Here is a 15,649-nt window from a genome sequence, read left to right as displayed (position 1 = left end):
TTTCCTATAGAAAGTATTAGCTCAATTTATGAGAAATAAGTCAACTGAAATTACCCACTCCTTCTTTATGTGACTTTTCATAATTTACATCTACCATGGAAACAAACACCCCTTGCCTGAACCACAAAGTGTGTGTTCACTTAGCAGTCCCAGATTCTAAGCCTCTTGGATTGGTGAATCCTATTTGTCTGGGTATCCATAACACATGGTATAGTGCTGGACACTCAGCAACTATACGGTAAGGAAGGACAGAGAACCTCTAGAGTTAAAGAGAAAATGGACAGCACCCCAGAGGGATGCAGGCTCACAGGGGTGAGCAGCAGGACAATCTGATAAGAACAAGTCACACTTCTCCAGAGATAAGAGAGGTTAGTTAGGGGACACTAATAATAAAATCAGCCAAGTGAAAAAAATCTAACTCCAAAGTTAGTAAGGCCCAAGAAGAGAAAGAAAAGAGAGAATGTATCCATGTGGGAATGCAGAGGTCAAACATCCCACGGCACTGGAGGGAAGAAAACAGTCACTATAGCACCCACTCTTAGGTGCCTAGTTTCTGACACTTGGTTAGTGATAAAACTACCCCTCCCCCAGTATTGGGGATGAAATCTAAAGCCTCCCACATGCTAAGCAGATACTCTAGCACTGAGCCACACCTGCTGGATAATTTATAACAATGTGTAAATCTTACTTGCTTTTAAAAATACAAGAGAAGTGGTAATAGAATGCTTCAAAAAGGGAAGAGGGGATGACAAAGGACATTTCCTATGAGCAAGTTATTTGTGAGTCAGAAACTCTGATACAAAGTAGCAGGTCACTACTATTAGCCATTAAAGAGCACTACAAGATGGCATCAGGCAGCAGGATAGCAGGAGATAGGTAGGGCCTTTATGTGGATCTGTACATAGCTATTTTCTGAAAAATGCAAAAAATACCTCAGTGACCTACACTCTGAGCTTCGCATCATGATTTCAAATGACTAACAAGCTATATTTTTTTCCTACACTTAAAATTTTGTGAAAATAAAGGTTATTATTTTTCACCCTGATAAAGAAGGCACAGGTACAAAACTTTGAAACCATTAAAGAAAACACTGGTAGAAGTAATCAGAGAAAATTAAATACTTGGTTAAAAAGTGACAGACTGACCAAGCGGTGGTGGTGCACGCCTTTAATCCCAGCACTGGGGAGGCAGAGGCAGGTGGATCTCTGTGAGTTTGAGGCCAGCCTGGTTTACAGAGTGAGTTCTAGGACACCCAGGGCTACACAGTGAAACCCTATCTCGAAAAACAAAGCAACAAAAAAGATGACAGACCAAAGCAGGCTTGGTGACAATCCTAGCACTCAGAAAGCTAAGGGGGTCTTGTCTACATATAGTGTTCCATGCCAGTCAGGGATATAGCAAAACCACCAAGAAAGAAATGAACAAAACCAAAACCCAAGACACGATTGAAGGAAAGGGGCTGGAGAGATGGCTCAGAGGTTAAGAGCACTGGTTGCTCTTCCAGAGGACCTGGGTTCAATTCCCGGCACCCACATGGTGGTTCACACGTGTCTATAATTCCAGTTCCAGAGCTTGACACCCTCACACAGACACACATGCTGGCAAAACATCAGTGAATATAAAATAAAAAAATAATAAATAAATCAATATAAAAACATTTTTCCCTGCAGTACTGAAGCTAAAAACCAGAGCCTTGAGCCTGCCAAGCAGCTACTCTACCACTGAGCTACATTCCCAGTTCCAAACTGAAGAAAATATTTTCTATGCACATAACAATATGCAGCCGATAGTCTTTTGGGGAGCACAATTAGCATGTCAAAACTTTCAATATGTGTATCTTTGAGACTGAAAAAATACTTGCACTAGAGCACTGCTGTGGGCACTGGCGGCAGTGAAAACAGACCCCTCAACAGAAGCTCTCCTATGTATTACTACATCACTGAAAAGGACATGGTCAATATCTGAGTATGGCCGATAATGGTCCCCCAGACAGTCTTAACTAGGTGTATACACAGAGTGTTCAGGAAAAGGGCTGGAAGGAGAAATACATTATTCATTAGCCCTTATAAAGGCAGAACAGCAGAAGGTAAAGAAAATTTTGTATTTTACCCTATACTTCTGGTATTATTCTTTATGTTTTAAGGGCACACACACACACACACACACATGCTATACTTTTCTGAACTGTATTCCAAAAGCAAACAACCCAAATCTATATGTCAAATGGAGTGATAAGAACAGACAAGTTTCCTAGTTGTCAGTCTCCCAAGGGACAGGGGTTGAACCTGAAGAACTTTCCCAGGCTGGCCTTGGGCAGTACACACCTGCAATCCCAACAGTTGCCGGACTGAGAGAAGAAGATTGACGAATGAGTAGCCAGAGTCAGGACCAGCTTAGGCACCTAACAAATTCTAAGCCAGCCTGGGCTATGTAGCAAAATCCTGTGTTCTGGCTAGTTAGTTTTATGATAACTTGATACAAGCTAGGGTCATCCAAAAGGGGGAAACCTTAATTGAGAGAAATGCCTCCAAAGATCCAGCTGTAGGACATTTTCTTAATTAGTTATTGATGGGGGAGGGGGGAGGGCCCAACCCATTTTGGGCGATGCCATCCCTAGGCTGGTGGTCCCAGGTTCTCTAAGAAAGCAGGCTGAGCAAGTCATGAAGAGCAAGCCAGTAAACAGCACTCCTCTATGGCCTCTGCAACAGTTCCTGTTTCCAGGTTCCTGACCTGCTTTGAGTTCCTGTCCTGGCTTCCTTCAATGATAAACAGCAATGTAGAAGTGTAAGCTGAATAAATCCTTTCCTCCCCAATTTGCTTTTAAACAGAGCAACAGAAACCCTAATTAAGACACCCATTTCCTTCCAGAAAATAGTTTCCTGAGCAGAGGGCTAAAATCTTTACCATCAACGTTACTCACAGATTGGGATGTGGACACAACTGTAGTGTTAACAGGGACCTGTCGCACAGTGGGGGCTCCAGTCCCGATGCTGATGGGGGTGCTTGTTGCCCCAGAAGCCACAGCCACAGTCTTAGACACAGTGGCATTTATACTGGGCAAGGACACCGTTGAAGAATGGACAGTTCCAGACCCACCAGCAACAGAGGCTCCTTGCTTTGCATGTGCTGCAACAGTAATGGTCTGGCCTGCTTTAGGAGGCATCACTCCCAGACCCTGCACAATGCGGATCGTGGCAGCAGGTTTTGCTTCTGAAGAGGCCACTGTGTTCTTTCCCTTCTGATCTGCCACACTCACACCAAGAGCTGGCATCAAGCGAAAAGCTGAATTCGAGGTTTCTGCTGGCTTGAGATCAGGAGTTACTTTGACCACGGTAGTACCTGCTGGAGCGGATGAAGCAATACTGGCTGAAGGAGCCTTGGCAGGGCTGTCAGCTGCGTGGACAGGGTTGGAAGTGACATGTAAGGTAGCCGATATGCCTTTGCCTGCAGTGCCACTTCCCGTCCCAAAGAGGTCCTGAGTCAACTTGACTGTGGTAACCTGAGACTTGGCCAACGTGGCCATCATGTCCGGAGTGATCCTCAAAACAGTCTGGCCCTTGGCATCTGTGGTGATGGAAGAGGGTGGCAGGCGCAGTACATCCTTACCCTGGATACGGAAGTTAGTGGCTGTGAGTGGAATGCTGTTGCCTGTCTGGGGCTTCACACCAAGCTGCCCAGTGATTGACACCTGGATGGGGAAATACAGTACCAATGAAAAGATTCACAGTGCTAAGCTGGTGTCACAGATTAGGCAAACCTCCACTCATAGGCATACACTTCATGTATCTTGAACTTTTTATTTTGAAAAATGGTAAACACAAACAAAAGTAAAGAAGAATGCAACAAACCATATACCCTCTACCCAGCTTCAAATATAATTACTTTGTCAATCTTATCTATCCTTTCCTGGCTTTAGGAGGGAATGAGAGAGACTGAGCTGGAGTTCTGGCAGAGTTGCCAGCAGTACGGGTAAGCTGGGGGTGAGGCATACCTTTACAAAGGGTGCTAGAAAGTAAATCCAAGGCCTCACCACTGAGCTACACCTACCAGTCCCACTCCACAAGAACTGGAATATTTTAAAGTAAACCAAGATACATCATTTTGTTAAATGTGTGTGTGTGTGTGTGTGTGTGTGTGTGTGTGTGTGTGTGTGTGTGTGTGTGTGTGTGTAACTTACTTAGCAAAGGATTTGGGGGTTTTGTTGGGTTTTTGTTTTGTTTTGTTTTTTTGTTTGTTTTTTCCAGTTTTTTGAGACAGGGTTTCCTGTGTAGCCCTGGCTGTCCTGGAACTTGCTCTGTAGACCAGGCTGGCCTTGAACTCAGAGAGATTCACCAGCCTCCCTAATGCTAGGATTAAAGGCCTGGAACACAGGATTTTTTTTTTTTTTTTTTTTTTTGAGCTAAAAACATTATTCATTGCCAGGTGGTGGCAGCGCATGCCTTTAATCCCAGCACTCGGGAGGCAGAGCCAGGTGGATCTCTATGAGTTCGAGGCCAGCCTGGTCTACACAGCGAGATCCAGCACAGGCACCAAAACTACACAGAGAAACCCTGTCTCGAAAAAAAAAAAAAAAAACAAAAACAACAACAAAACATTACATCACTATGTAGCAAGTACTATCAGCACATCTGATTGTCCCCATCCCCACACCACCCTCTGGTATCTCAAATCCATTTATTTACAGTTATCCCACCTGTTTTAAGCAACAGTGTGGTGCACTAGCTCTGAGAAGGGGCTCTGGAGTCAGACTCCCTGGGTTCATCACTTCCAGCTTCACAGTACCCAACATGTAATAGCTTGACCCTTTGGTCTACTCAAGTCTTCCTCTTGGTGGCCCTTCTACTGAACCACTACCATAGAAAGCAAATACAAATGATACTGGCCATCCAAAAGAACAAAAACAAAACAAAACAAAACAAAAACAAAAACATCAAATCTGATTGCTTCATGATTCACCTGCACACAACACTCCAGTCCAAATTCTATGCTGTCTTCCTAAGTTCTAAGCAAACTTCCTTTTTAAATGACTCATATTTACTTATTTTTGCTTCCCACCCCCCCCGCCCCCGACATTCCCTTTAACAATGCAGATCCTGGTCCCAGTCCCATCTATTCAATAGCTATACACACTGAGTCTCATCCATACTTTTTACCATACCCCATACAGGTGCTGTCCAATCTTCTGGAATACACTAAGTCTGTGTGTCCTACATTCTCCACACGCTAACTTTATGCCCTCAGTAAATGATACCACTATACCTAACCATTCCATCCAGAGCCCACAGGAACACGTCTTTCTTTTAGACTCACATTCTAGCTACCAGCAAACCACACAAGCTATATTCCCTGCTTACTACAGCTAACAAGCACCTTCCACACCTCTCACCTGAGCTGCTGCAGCTGCTCTACATAGTCTTGACTTCATTCTCGTTCCCCAAAGTGCACTACATCCAGTAGTGAGGGATTAACTACAAACCAGGTCAGGTCACTGAGGAGTCCACAATCTGCCTGTGCTTCATCGACACATTTAAGTCAGAATCAAAGCTCAACATACCGTAACCACAGTAAACCGCACCAAATGCACTGCTTGTACACTAAGCTACAGCCACAATGGTTTTACTTGTCACTCCTCAAAAGTGTTCCTGATGTAAGACCCTCAACTTCCAGGTCTACACATGTAGTAGTTTATCTCCAGGTCACCACTACATGGCATAGCAACTTCATTCATCTCCTTCAAATGTCATTCTTCAGAGAAGCCACTTCCCATCATCACGGCTAAAATAACACATGATATTCCATCTTTACCCAAGTCACCAGTGTGTCTTATTATCTGATGCTGACCTAGTTATCTGTCTCCTACTCCTGTGACATATGAGCTCCGCAAAGGGGTTTAGTTCAGTCTGTTAGCACATGCCTAAATTCCCCAAAGACAATACATAACTATTGAATACAAATGCTATTTAGTCATTGTGTGGCTTTATTTCTTTATCTACAAAATGGTGTGACAATACCTACATACAGTGCCATGACAGACTGGCTAATGTCTATAAACCACACAGTGGAATGAAGCACACAAGAAGTACTGGGTGTCAATTTTTTAAGTGCAAAGATCACACTTGTATATTCACAGCCAAGAAAGAACAAATGTATATTCCACCTTTACAAGTGACAAACTAAAAACCCTGTAAAATATACTATGGGAGCTAACTACACAAACCCAGGAAAACTGCAACATAAATCCAAACCCCAGCTACAAAATACTGAACGTAAAGGCTGCCTTTGGGGTGGGGGGCACTCACCTGATAAATTTCTTTTTATGTCTTTGAGTCAAAGACAACAAACCCTTCTCCACAGGCAACAAAGCTGTTCAGGATCATCCCATACCATCAGTCCTTTGCTTGAGCTTTAGGACACACTCAGAGTCAGGTCCACATACCTGCTTGATGATGTTCTGTCCTGTGACATTCTGGATGACGGCTGTCGTGGAGGCACTTGGAGCAGAGTTCCCGGGAGAACTCATGGCTGGCTTGCTCACTGGGCTGACTGCAGCAGGGAGATTTGTCACTGTAAGTCCTGTCTGCCCAGGTCCAGGCCGCTGCACAGAGGCCGCTGCAGCTTGCCCCTTGACTGGAACAGTTGCCACAACTGCCTAGTTCAAGAATGTGAGGTCAAGAATCCAATTAGACACCAAAATGGGACCATCTAGGCAAGCAAGGACCCTGCACAACTCCACTCAGAAAGCATTCCCTCTCTCTTTCTCTCTCTATTTATTTATTTATGGTTTTTCCGAGACAGGGTTTCTCTGTGTAGTTTTGGTGCCTGTCCTGGATCTCACTTTGTAGACCAGGCTGGCCTCAAACTCACAGAGATCCGCCTGGCTCTGCCTCCCAAGTGCTGGCTGGGATCAAAGGTGTGCACCGACACCACCAGGCCAGAAAGCATTCTCCAAGTACCATTGCTATCAGAGCCTGAAGCTCATCATGCCCTGGAATGTACACTGCATTTCTTATATTTGTATAATGTTCACAACATTTTACATTTAACATCTTATTTCATTTCTATATACTGAAGACAACTGTGATTCTTCCATTTTACATATAGGAGAGGAAAATGAGACAAAAATTGTGAATCTTCCTAAGAGTCAAACAAGTGATCAGTGGCATAGCTAAGGCAAAGGAAATTTGGAAGCACAAATTTCATTCCACTTCTACAGGGTCTTGATATAAGAATGAAGATCTTGTTTCCAACATGCAAAACAGAGTACCTAAAAGTACTTTTCCAGCTTTGAACATTTCCCTTGAAGCTTTGAACATTAAATGAGTTATTTCAAAGAGCTTCATCATCAATACCAACAACATATGACTTCTAGGTCTTCCTCAAGCTCTACCTGTTTGAGTCACTAACTAGCCCACTTCTAGGTCTACATAGTCCCTGTATCCCAATGACATGCAGCATCCACTTACCTGGGGTACTACTTTGGTTTGTGTAGCAGTGACTGGCACACGGATCTGTGGTCCGGCTGGCATCTGTGGTAGTGTCTGTGCTGGCCCTACTGACTGCTGGGAAACAGCAGGAATGCTGGGCTGGGCTACCACCCGAACCTGGGGCAGTCCGGCTGAGCTGGAGTGGCTCACAACCCGAGCAGTGGCCTGAGAACTGGGTGGAGTCTGGATGGAAGCTGGGGAAAGCATCGTTCCTAGCTGTGGCATTGTTGGTGAGGACACCAGAAGAACACTGTGAAAAATCAAGGGGAAGAAACCAAAACACAAACACTCAGTACACGCATACAAAAAGACTCTGGCGGGAAAGAACAAGAGACGAAGCACGGGTGCTTACCCTGAACTCGACTTAGCTGGCTCGGACACAGTGGTAGAACCACTCTTGTTCACTGCTGACACAGGTGGAGGAGAGATGGGGGTGGTGGGCAATGCTGGTGTGGTGGGGGTTACAGGCGTAACTGGGGTAGGTGGCATGCTGGAGTCACTGAGGCTCATCTGGCTTTGCTCAGAAGGGCCACTAAGGCCCTTCATGGAACTCTCCTTATTACTGGACTTCTAGAAAAAAAAAAAAAAAACAACAACAGGATCTACCTCAGGCATCATGAGGGTTCCTGATGCACTCACTGGGTCAGGTAAAAGTTGAGTGTCTATGTGGCCCGCCTCATCTCAGACCTCCAAGTAAGTGCCCTCAGGAGGTAACTTACCACCTTGGGCGGTGGCTTGGGTTTTTGCTGAAGAGCTTTTCTGGCTTTAGCTGCTGCTGCTTGAGCTTGGTGAATTCGTTCTACAAACAAGGACATTACACAGTTTAGGGAATTTCAACTTAGCGTGCTTAATGAGAAGGTCTTCATTAAACACCAAGGCCTCTCCAAGCAAAAGTTGTAATCCCATTTCTCAGGAGCCTGAGGCAGGAAAGCAGTACATTCAAGGCCAGCCCATTACACAGGGTAGACTCTGTCTCCAAGCAAACAAAACAAAACAAAAAGCTGGACTTGACTATGCACAACTGTAAGCCCAGAACTGGGGAGACAAAGGCAGCATCAACTCAAGTTCAAAGCCAGCCTGCCCGAAGAGCAAGTTCTACATCAACCTGGTTACACATCAAGATCCTGTCTCATGGGTAATGCCTGGGGGGCGGTCACCAACCTAAGACAGAGCGCCTGTGTGGTCTGGGCAGGCATCTCCATGACGAGTAAGGTGACCTGCTGACGTCCCACGCAACCTAAGTCAGAAGCTCATTTTTTAGTAAAAGGGGGACCTGTAGGGCCCTGGTCCCCGTTTTGGGTAACTGTTGCCTTGTTTGCTGACCTTGATCTTGATATCCTCCCTATGCTAATTCCCTGCTGGGTTCCACCCTCCTGAATGCTTAAGGGAAGTTCCTTGTCTGTGCATCCTGCATAATGGGCGTTAACAGCTTAGATGCAAGACTGTAAAACATCTGTAGCCCTTTGGGGTTCTCCCATTGTGCCGTAAGCCTGTATTTAAGACCTCTTCCCTCCTTCAATAAACAGCATTCAGCATAAAAAAATAAATTTTAAAAAATTAAAAAAAAAAAGATTCTGTCTCAAAAACAAAACAAGACAATCCAAGGCCATGTTGGTGTAACAGAGTAATAGATCTGGAACAGAAAGGCAGACGCCCCATCTAGTCAGCACACTGAAGGCCTCACATACCAAACTCCTCCTCACTCCGGTCACGATGCAGGTAGATCCATAGCTTTCGTCCAATGTCATATTTCACACAAGGGTCTTTTTCATAATGCAGTCGATCCAGTGCACCACTGACTACCGTGTTCACCTAAGAACAGAGCAAAAGGAGACATGGGACAAGTCCAACCAAGATAATACAAGTTATCTGGACTCCCAGGAAAAACCAGTAGATGTAAAAGTCACAGAGAGTAACAGACTGGATCCCAACCTAGCTCATCCTTCCACTGGCTCACTTGGAAAGGAATGGTGTACAGTTAAAATATTAATTCACCTTCACTGTAAACATACTGTGAACTAATTGACTGTAGAAACCTTTCCTTTATTATAAAATAAGGAGGGCAGGAGAGATGGTTCAGCCGTTAAGAGAACTGTTGCTCTTGGTTCCTAGCACTCGTATCAGGTGGCCCAACCAATGAGAACTCCAGCTCCAAGAGATCCAATGCCATCTTCTGGCCTCCATGACAACATACACTTACATGGCATGTGTTAATATAGACACACACACATACACAGAAATAAAATTTTTTTAAAATAAATCTTAAAAAAAAAAAAAAAAAGACAGTTGTGAGTTACCATGTGGATACCTGGAATCAAACTTGGGTCTTCTGAAGGAAGAACAGTGTTCTTAAGCACTAAGACATTTCTCTACTCACTTGGTTACAGTATTTTTAATGGTTTATTTTACTGTTCTTATTACGTGTATGATGTGAGTACACTTGCCATGGTGTATGTGTGGAGGTCAGAAGACAGCTTTCAAGGCTGCTTCTCACCATCTACCTTGTTGAGGCTGAGTCTCTTGCTGTTTCTGCCACACTGTACTCCAGGCTAGCTAGTTCAGAGATTCCAAGTGATTCTTCCTTGCCTGCCTCCACCCTTACTTTAGAAGTGGGCTTAAAGATTTGTTCCTTCATCCAGCTTCACATGTAGACTCCAGGTACTGAACTCAGTCATCAGGCTTGCACAGCAAGTGTCTTTACCCAATCAACAAGCTCACTGGCCCACGGTTTTGATTTTGAGGCAGGAGTCTTACTATGTTATCCAGGCTTTAAATTCAAAATCCTCCTGTTTCAGCCTCCCAAGGTAGATGGTATTATATAGGTGTATGCCAACATGCCTACCTAGCTTTTATTCATTCGATTTGGGTTTTTTGTTTGTGTGTTTGTTTCTTGAGACAGGGTTTCTCTGTGTAGCCCTGGCTGTCCTGGAACTCAAGAGATGCCTCTGCCTCTGCCTCCCAGGTGCTGGGATTAAATGTGCCCCACCATTCCTGACTTATTCATTCATTTATTTATTTTAACGATTTTATGTTAGGGGATGCACATAAAGCTCAGTGGTAAAGTACACTCCTGATGTGTTGACCCTGGGTTCAACCCTCAGTAGCACAAGAAAAAAAAAGTGTAACTTACATTTCCTAATAGTTTTTCTCAAATACATTCTGAAATGAAGCCAAGAAAAGCTATTTCTCTAACTCACCTGAGTGCTGGTGACATCTGGAGCAAGAAACTGCGAGTCCTTGAGCAGTTCACAGATCTCTGCTCGAGTGCCTTCTCCATTAGGCAGCCGAGCTGCAGCATCCCGAACTGACATCAGAAAATGCAAAATCCAGGAGTCAAGCAAAGCTTCCAATGAACACGACATCTCCTGACCTGCTCTGGTGTTGCTGAGCTTGGTTCCTGAGCCTCAACTGACTGGCCAGGGCACACTGTCCTCTAGTGGCTATAAACATTGCACTGAACTTCCTACACTTTTAACACACCTACAGGTAAAAATAGGTCCATGGATCCCTTAAGACTTGAGTGGAGTGGTGCTCATCCCCAAATAGAACATCTATACCACATTCCCTCCCCACAAGGCTCAGGGAATGTCATGAAGAATGGGCAGAGAGACTTTAAGAGGCAGAGGTTGGGGAGGATTGCTAGGAAACAGCACCTTTGGACATAGAAGGAGCTGTATTCAACTCTCAGAAGCTGTGGTCACTACACAAGACCTGCACAAGAGTCACTTAGTCACTACTCCAGCACGGACAGGAGGGGCTCAAAAGATCCCACTTCTAGTTGCAAACTACAGGCAGTCATGGCAGCCAGTGGAGTAAAGTCAGTTTTCTTTGGGGGAGGGAAACCTAGGCTCCCATGCTACACTGGAGTCCTACACCCACACCACACATACACCCATGCAGATGACACTAACTGAACTCAGTGGGATACACAAACACATATAGAATATACATTTTTCGTGAAAACATAAAGTTGGGAGGGCATCTGAGGTGAGGGATGAGGGAGGTGTTGGAGGAGGGAGTAAGGGGTGGGTTAGACCAAAATAAAATGAATTCATGTATAAAGGAAAAAAGATTCAGTGGTTCTCTAAATCTGGTTAAAAAAAAAAAATAGCACTTCCTTCAATTATCAACGAACATTATAAATCACATATTGATATTACTGTACTATTGCAACAGAAAGCAATTCAAATCACTTACACTCACCCCCATTGGATGTTACAAAATTTGAAATACCCGCTACTGGGTCCTATCATTCAATATCACTAACAAAAACATAGTTTTGCATTTAAATTTGTTTTAACAGCTTAATAATTACTGAAACATGACTTTTGAGGCCAGGCTCATCTACAAAGTGAGTTCTAGGACAGCCAAGACTACACAGAGAAACTCTGTCTCAAAAAAAAAAAAAAAAAAATTTAAATGTATAATTCTAATTCTGGGAAGGAGTCTACAGGTCTCACTAGACTACCAAAGGGACTCATAAAACAAGGAATTCTTTGTTCTCTTATTTTTTTTTAAAGATTTATTTTCATGTGCATTGGTGTTTTGTCTACACATGTCTGTATGAAGATGCCAGATTCTTTAGAACTGGAATTACAGACAGTTGTAAGCTATCATGTGAGTGCTGGGAATTGAGCCTGGGTCCTCTGGAAGAGCAGTCAGTGCTCTTAACCACTAAGCCATCTCCCCAGGCCCGCTTCTCTTATTTTTTGAGACAATATCACTATGTGGCTTCAAACTCACTATGCAGCCTAGGCAGCCTTCAAATCCACAACAGTCCTCTAGTCTCAGCATCCTAAGTACTGGGGTTATAGGCATGCGTCACTTCTCTCAGGAAAAAAATAAAAAAACTCTTTAGAGAAGCAAGGTCCTATACTTGATGTGATGACTAGCTCTGAGCAGTTCATCAAGATGAACAGGACTTCAGAAAGAAGCACTGATCGCTGGCCTCCATCTACTAGGGCAGAATCCACCCTGCCATCTCTTAGATTTGAAAACTTAGGAGACTGACCCTCAATCCTATCAATGGATGGTACATGCGAGGGGTTAAGGTTTGGTACAGGAATATAGATTTAATCTGAGGAAAGCTTTGGGGTAAATATAAGAAATCCCTAGTAATAAATGCACCACATACCCAGGGACAGGATGGTGACATAGGCAGGCCGGTCAGAGCGCAGCAGCGAATGCTCACGAGCCTTGTTGAGGGAGGTCTCCTTGTCAAACACGCCCTTCACTGGCCCCACCACAGACTCGAAGCCATGCATGCGAAAGGTGAATGCCTTATGGGGTTGGCTATACCTGTAACGCTCCTACCAAGAAAAGAGGCAGAAAACTGCCCTGTCAGAATGAGTGGCTGCTTTCCAGCACTCCCTTGAAATAGATGGATCAAATGAGATGATAAAATAAGGAGGAAACAAGCAATCCCACGAAGAACTATGACCCAACCACAGTAGAAAAGACAGTTCTCAGAGATGGTCACCCAGGAAATGGCAAGGAAGCAAAATGCATTTTGCTATCTCGAAGAAAACACGGTCAAAAAATTTTCTTTCCCTTTAACCAAATTAGTTCTAGCCCAACAAGCAGCCTCAACCAATGGACTATCTGAGCTGAAGAACATGAACCCCCAAGGAGATGAGATCAAGGAAAGTTGGGCTCAGTGCATCTGTCTACACAGCTTCTAAAGAGCTTACCTGCTCTTGAAAAACCCGTTTCTCTTCTCCTGTGCTAGGCCGCACCACATAGTCAGTTCTTCTGGAACATAAAGAATTCTACATCATCCCTGAGAGCAAGGAGGGTCACAGACCATCCGCCCTTTCTCAGTACCTAGAACTATTCCCTTGGCTACATGGAAAAATGGTCCTTCTAAAGTCCTTGACTCCTGTTCGGTCTACTCTCCAGTTCTTACACAGAAGTCCTGCTGATTTTCCCCACATTCTTAGGATCCTCAAGTGTTTGGAATAAACAGAAAGAGGGTGGCATCTTTACCTACTGTTTTCAGTATTGCTGAAAAGTCAGCTCATTTTAACAACAAAAATGTCATTTTTGGAGGAACAAAGCATTTCAAGTATGTCTGATGACAAGAGTGGTATTTCTGCCTTCCAAAGGACCTAGAACTTGAGTTCTAAATCCGTTACGTGAATGTATGTGTGTATATGTATGTATGCATATTTGTATATATGTAGGGCTACAGTAAGGATGGGCCTCTGAACAGGCAGGAATCAGGACCATGAGATGACTTAGCCTGAAGAGCACAGTACTAGAAGTCAAAGAATCTGAACTCTAGCCAGGGTCCCGACACCACCTTTAGCAAGTCATCGGACTTCATGGCTTTCTTTTTATAAATCAAATGAGGAACTTGAATTAGATTAATCATTCTCAAGTGGAAATCAGGAAGGTAGGTACACAAGGAAACTGCCCACCTACAGGGCAGCTCATCTATCTTTAGTGACTGCAGTCAGAGTCATCCTTACTGAGAAGCGTATGTGCCCTCCTCAAGCATGCTGAGGCATGAGTCAGTGGACTTCTAGGGTCTCTAAGGTCCACTATAGCTCAAACACACTAAAGAAGCCAGCAGATCCACAGCAGTAACGTTAAATCGTGGCTTTGTGAGAAACACCCACCACAAGAATGTACTCACACCCGAGGGACAGGCGTCATGGCATCTGAGCTGTCTTCATTTTCCTGCTGAAGAAAGGGAAGACATTACCAGGTCCACGAGCTAGACAATTTTTACTAACTTAAGGGCTCTAAAATCCTAAGTCATGAAAAAGTCCGGACATACCTTACAGAAGGTCTGATCTTTGGTTTCTAACCACAGGTGGAAGAGAGCAGCTAATTCCTTTTCACTATCTTGAAACTGACCTGTGGGGTGGTGGGGGTACACACACAAAAAAGCAAGACATTTAAACTATTATTCAGAATCCTGCCTTCTCTTCACCAGCTCTATCTATGCCAGAAAGAAAGCATGTCAGAACCTGTCACTGGTCCTTCCCACATGCTCATGCCACCACCTCACTGCCTGGACGACTGCCCAGGATGTCATTTTTCAGATCTTTTATTCAACAAGTATTTACAGAGTAGTCACTGTGCACCAGGCATTTGGATGAAGCTGAGACCATGGAATGAATTCATTCTCTGCCCTTCAGAGAAGTCACGGCAAGTGAGTAATGTTGTGGGATATTTGTACACTGTGTGAAGGTGTATTGCTGTGACTGGTGTAATAGAGAGCTGAATGGCCAATAGCTAGGCAGGAGGTATAGGCAGGACTTCCAGAGACAGAGAGGACTCTGGGAAGAAGAAAGGGAGAGGAGACACCAGGAGATGCAGAGCAAGTAAGATATGCAGGAGAGATACAAGCCACAAGCCACATAGCAGAACACAGATTAATAAAAATGGGTTAATTTAGGTTAAAAGAGCTAGTTAGGAACAAGCCTAAGCTATAGGCCAAGCTTTCATAATTAATAAGAAGTCTCCATGTCATTATTTGGGAGCTGGCAGGTGGGACAGAAAAAGACTCACATAAACAAAATCAATTCTATAGGAGGTTTACATATGGGAAGGATCCTATTCTTGTAGGTGAAAAAAATGCACTCTTCACACTGGCACAGTAGTAAGAAGACCTGAGGCAAGAAGAAGCTTAACTCTGCGACTGCCTAGAGAGACTAAACTACTTCCTCTGTGACCTCTTCTTCTGTCACTTTATTCAGACTCCTACTGGGGCATCTGCCCCACAATGGTACCTAAATCTCTTGCACAGGATAGAACCACCACAGAGTCAGTACCACACAAGTGGACTGTGTCAGAATGCAGCTCCACTTCTAAAAGCTAGAAAAGCATGCTCACCAGGATGCTTACCTTTCTTTTCACTAGTCAACTCCCAACAGCACTAACACCACTATACCCACCTCTGGGCTCTCTCTTCCCTACAACACCCTCCTTGCCTCTCACTGTGTCTCTCCAAAAGCTATTCATAATCAATCAATCAATAATCGAATGTTCCTTCACTGAACCCCAAGTTTTGTTTGCTATAAACTGACTTCCAGGTTCCGAGCCCTGGGGATGCTGTCTACTCATCCTTTTGTAGCTCTGCCCTAGGGTCAAAGGTTAAAGGTTAGTTCTTCTTCCACCCCACAACTGGTTTTAGATATTTGTTCCCAGTTCTGCTA

General features: G+C 44.1%; 1 protein-coding gene across 9 annotated transcripts in view; it reads right to left on the bottom strand.

The window, feature by feature from the left end:
* Nfrkb (nuclear factor related to kappaB binding protein) overlaps window positions 1-15,649 on the bottom strand; it is a 34,493-nt gene that overhangs the window by 4,111 nt on the left and 14,733 nt on the right. For 4 of the 9 annotated variants that reach the window (XM_052755812.1, XM_052755857.1, XM_052755821.1 and 1 more), the window contains 11 exons: window positions 14,266-14,345; window positions 14,122-14,168; window positions 13,175-13,235; window positions 12,619-12,793; window positions 10,682-10,788; window positions 9,173-9,296; window positions 8,204-8,283; window positions 7,837-8,054; window positions 7,464-7,734; window positions 6,437-6,649; window positions 2,921-3,688 (listed from right to left, as the gene is read on the bottom strand). In XM_052755812.1, coding sequence (XP_052611772.1) covers window positions 2,921-3,688; window positions 6,437-6,649; window positions 7,464-7,734; window positions 7,837-8,054; window positions 8,204-8,283; window positions 9,173-9,296; window positions 10,682-10,788; window positions 12,619-12,793; window positions 13,175-13,235; window positions 14,122-14,168; window positions 14,266-14,345 — 2,144 coding nt within the window. The remainder of the gene's footprint in view (window positions 1-2,920; window positions 3,689-6,436; window positions 6,650-7,463; window positions 7,735-7,836; window positions 8,055-8,203; window positions 8,284-9,172; window positions 9,297-10,681; window positions 10,789-12,618; window positions 12,794-13,174; window positions 13,236-14,121; window positions 14,169-14,265; window positions 14,346-15,649) is intronic. The other 5 variants (XM_052755830.1, XM_052755861.1, XM_052755848.1 and 2 more) reach the window with 3 other exon arrangements.

This window comes from Peromyscus californicus, unplaced genomic scaffold (assembly GCF_007827085.1).
Source record: "Peromyscus californicus insignis strain IS unplaced genomic scaffold, ASM782708v3 Scaffold_11__1_contigs__length_118956290, whole genome shotgun sequence".
NCBI classification, from domain to species: Eukaryota; Metazoa; Chordata; class Mammalia; order Rodentia; family Cricetidae; genus Peromyscus; species Peromyscus californicus.
Note: the sequence above shows the minus strand (reverse complement) of the source record. Positions and strands in the feature narration are given on the sequence as shown.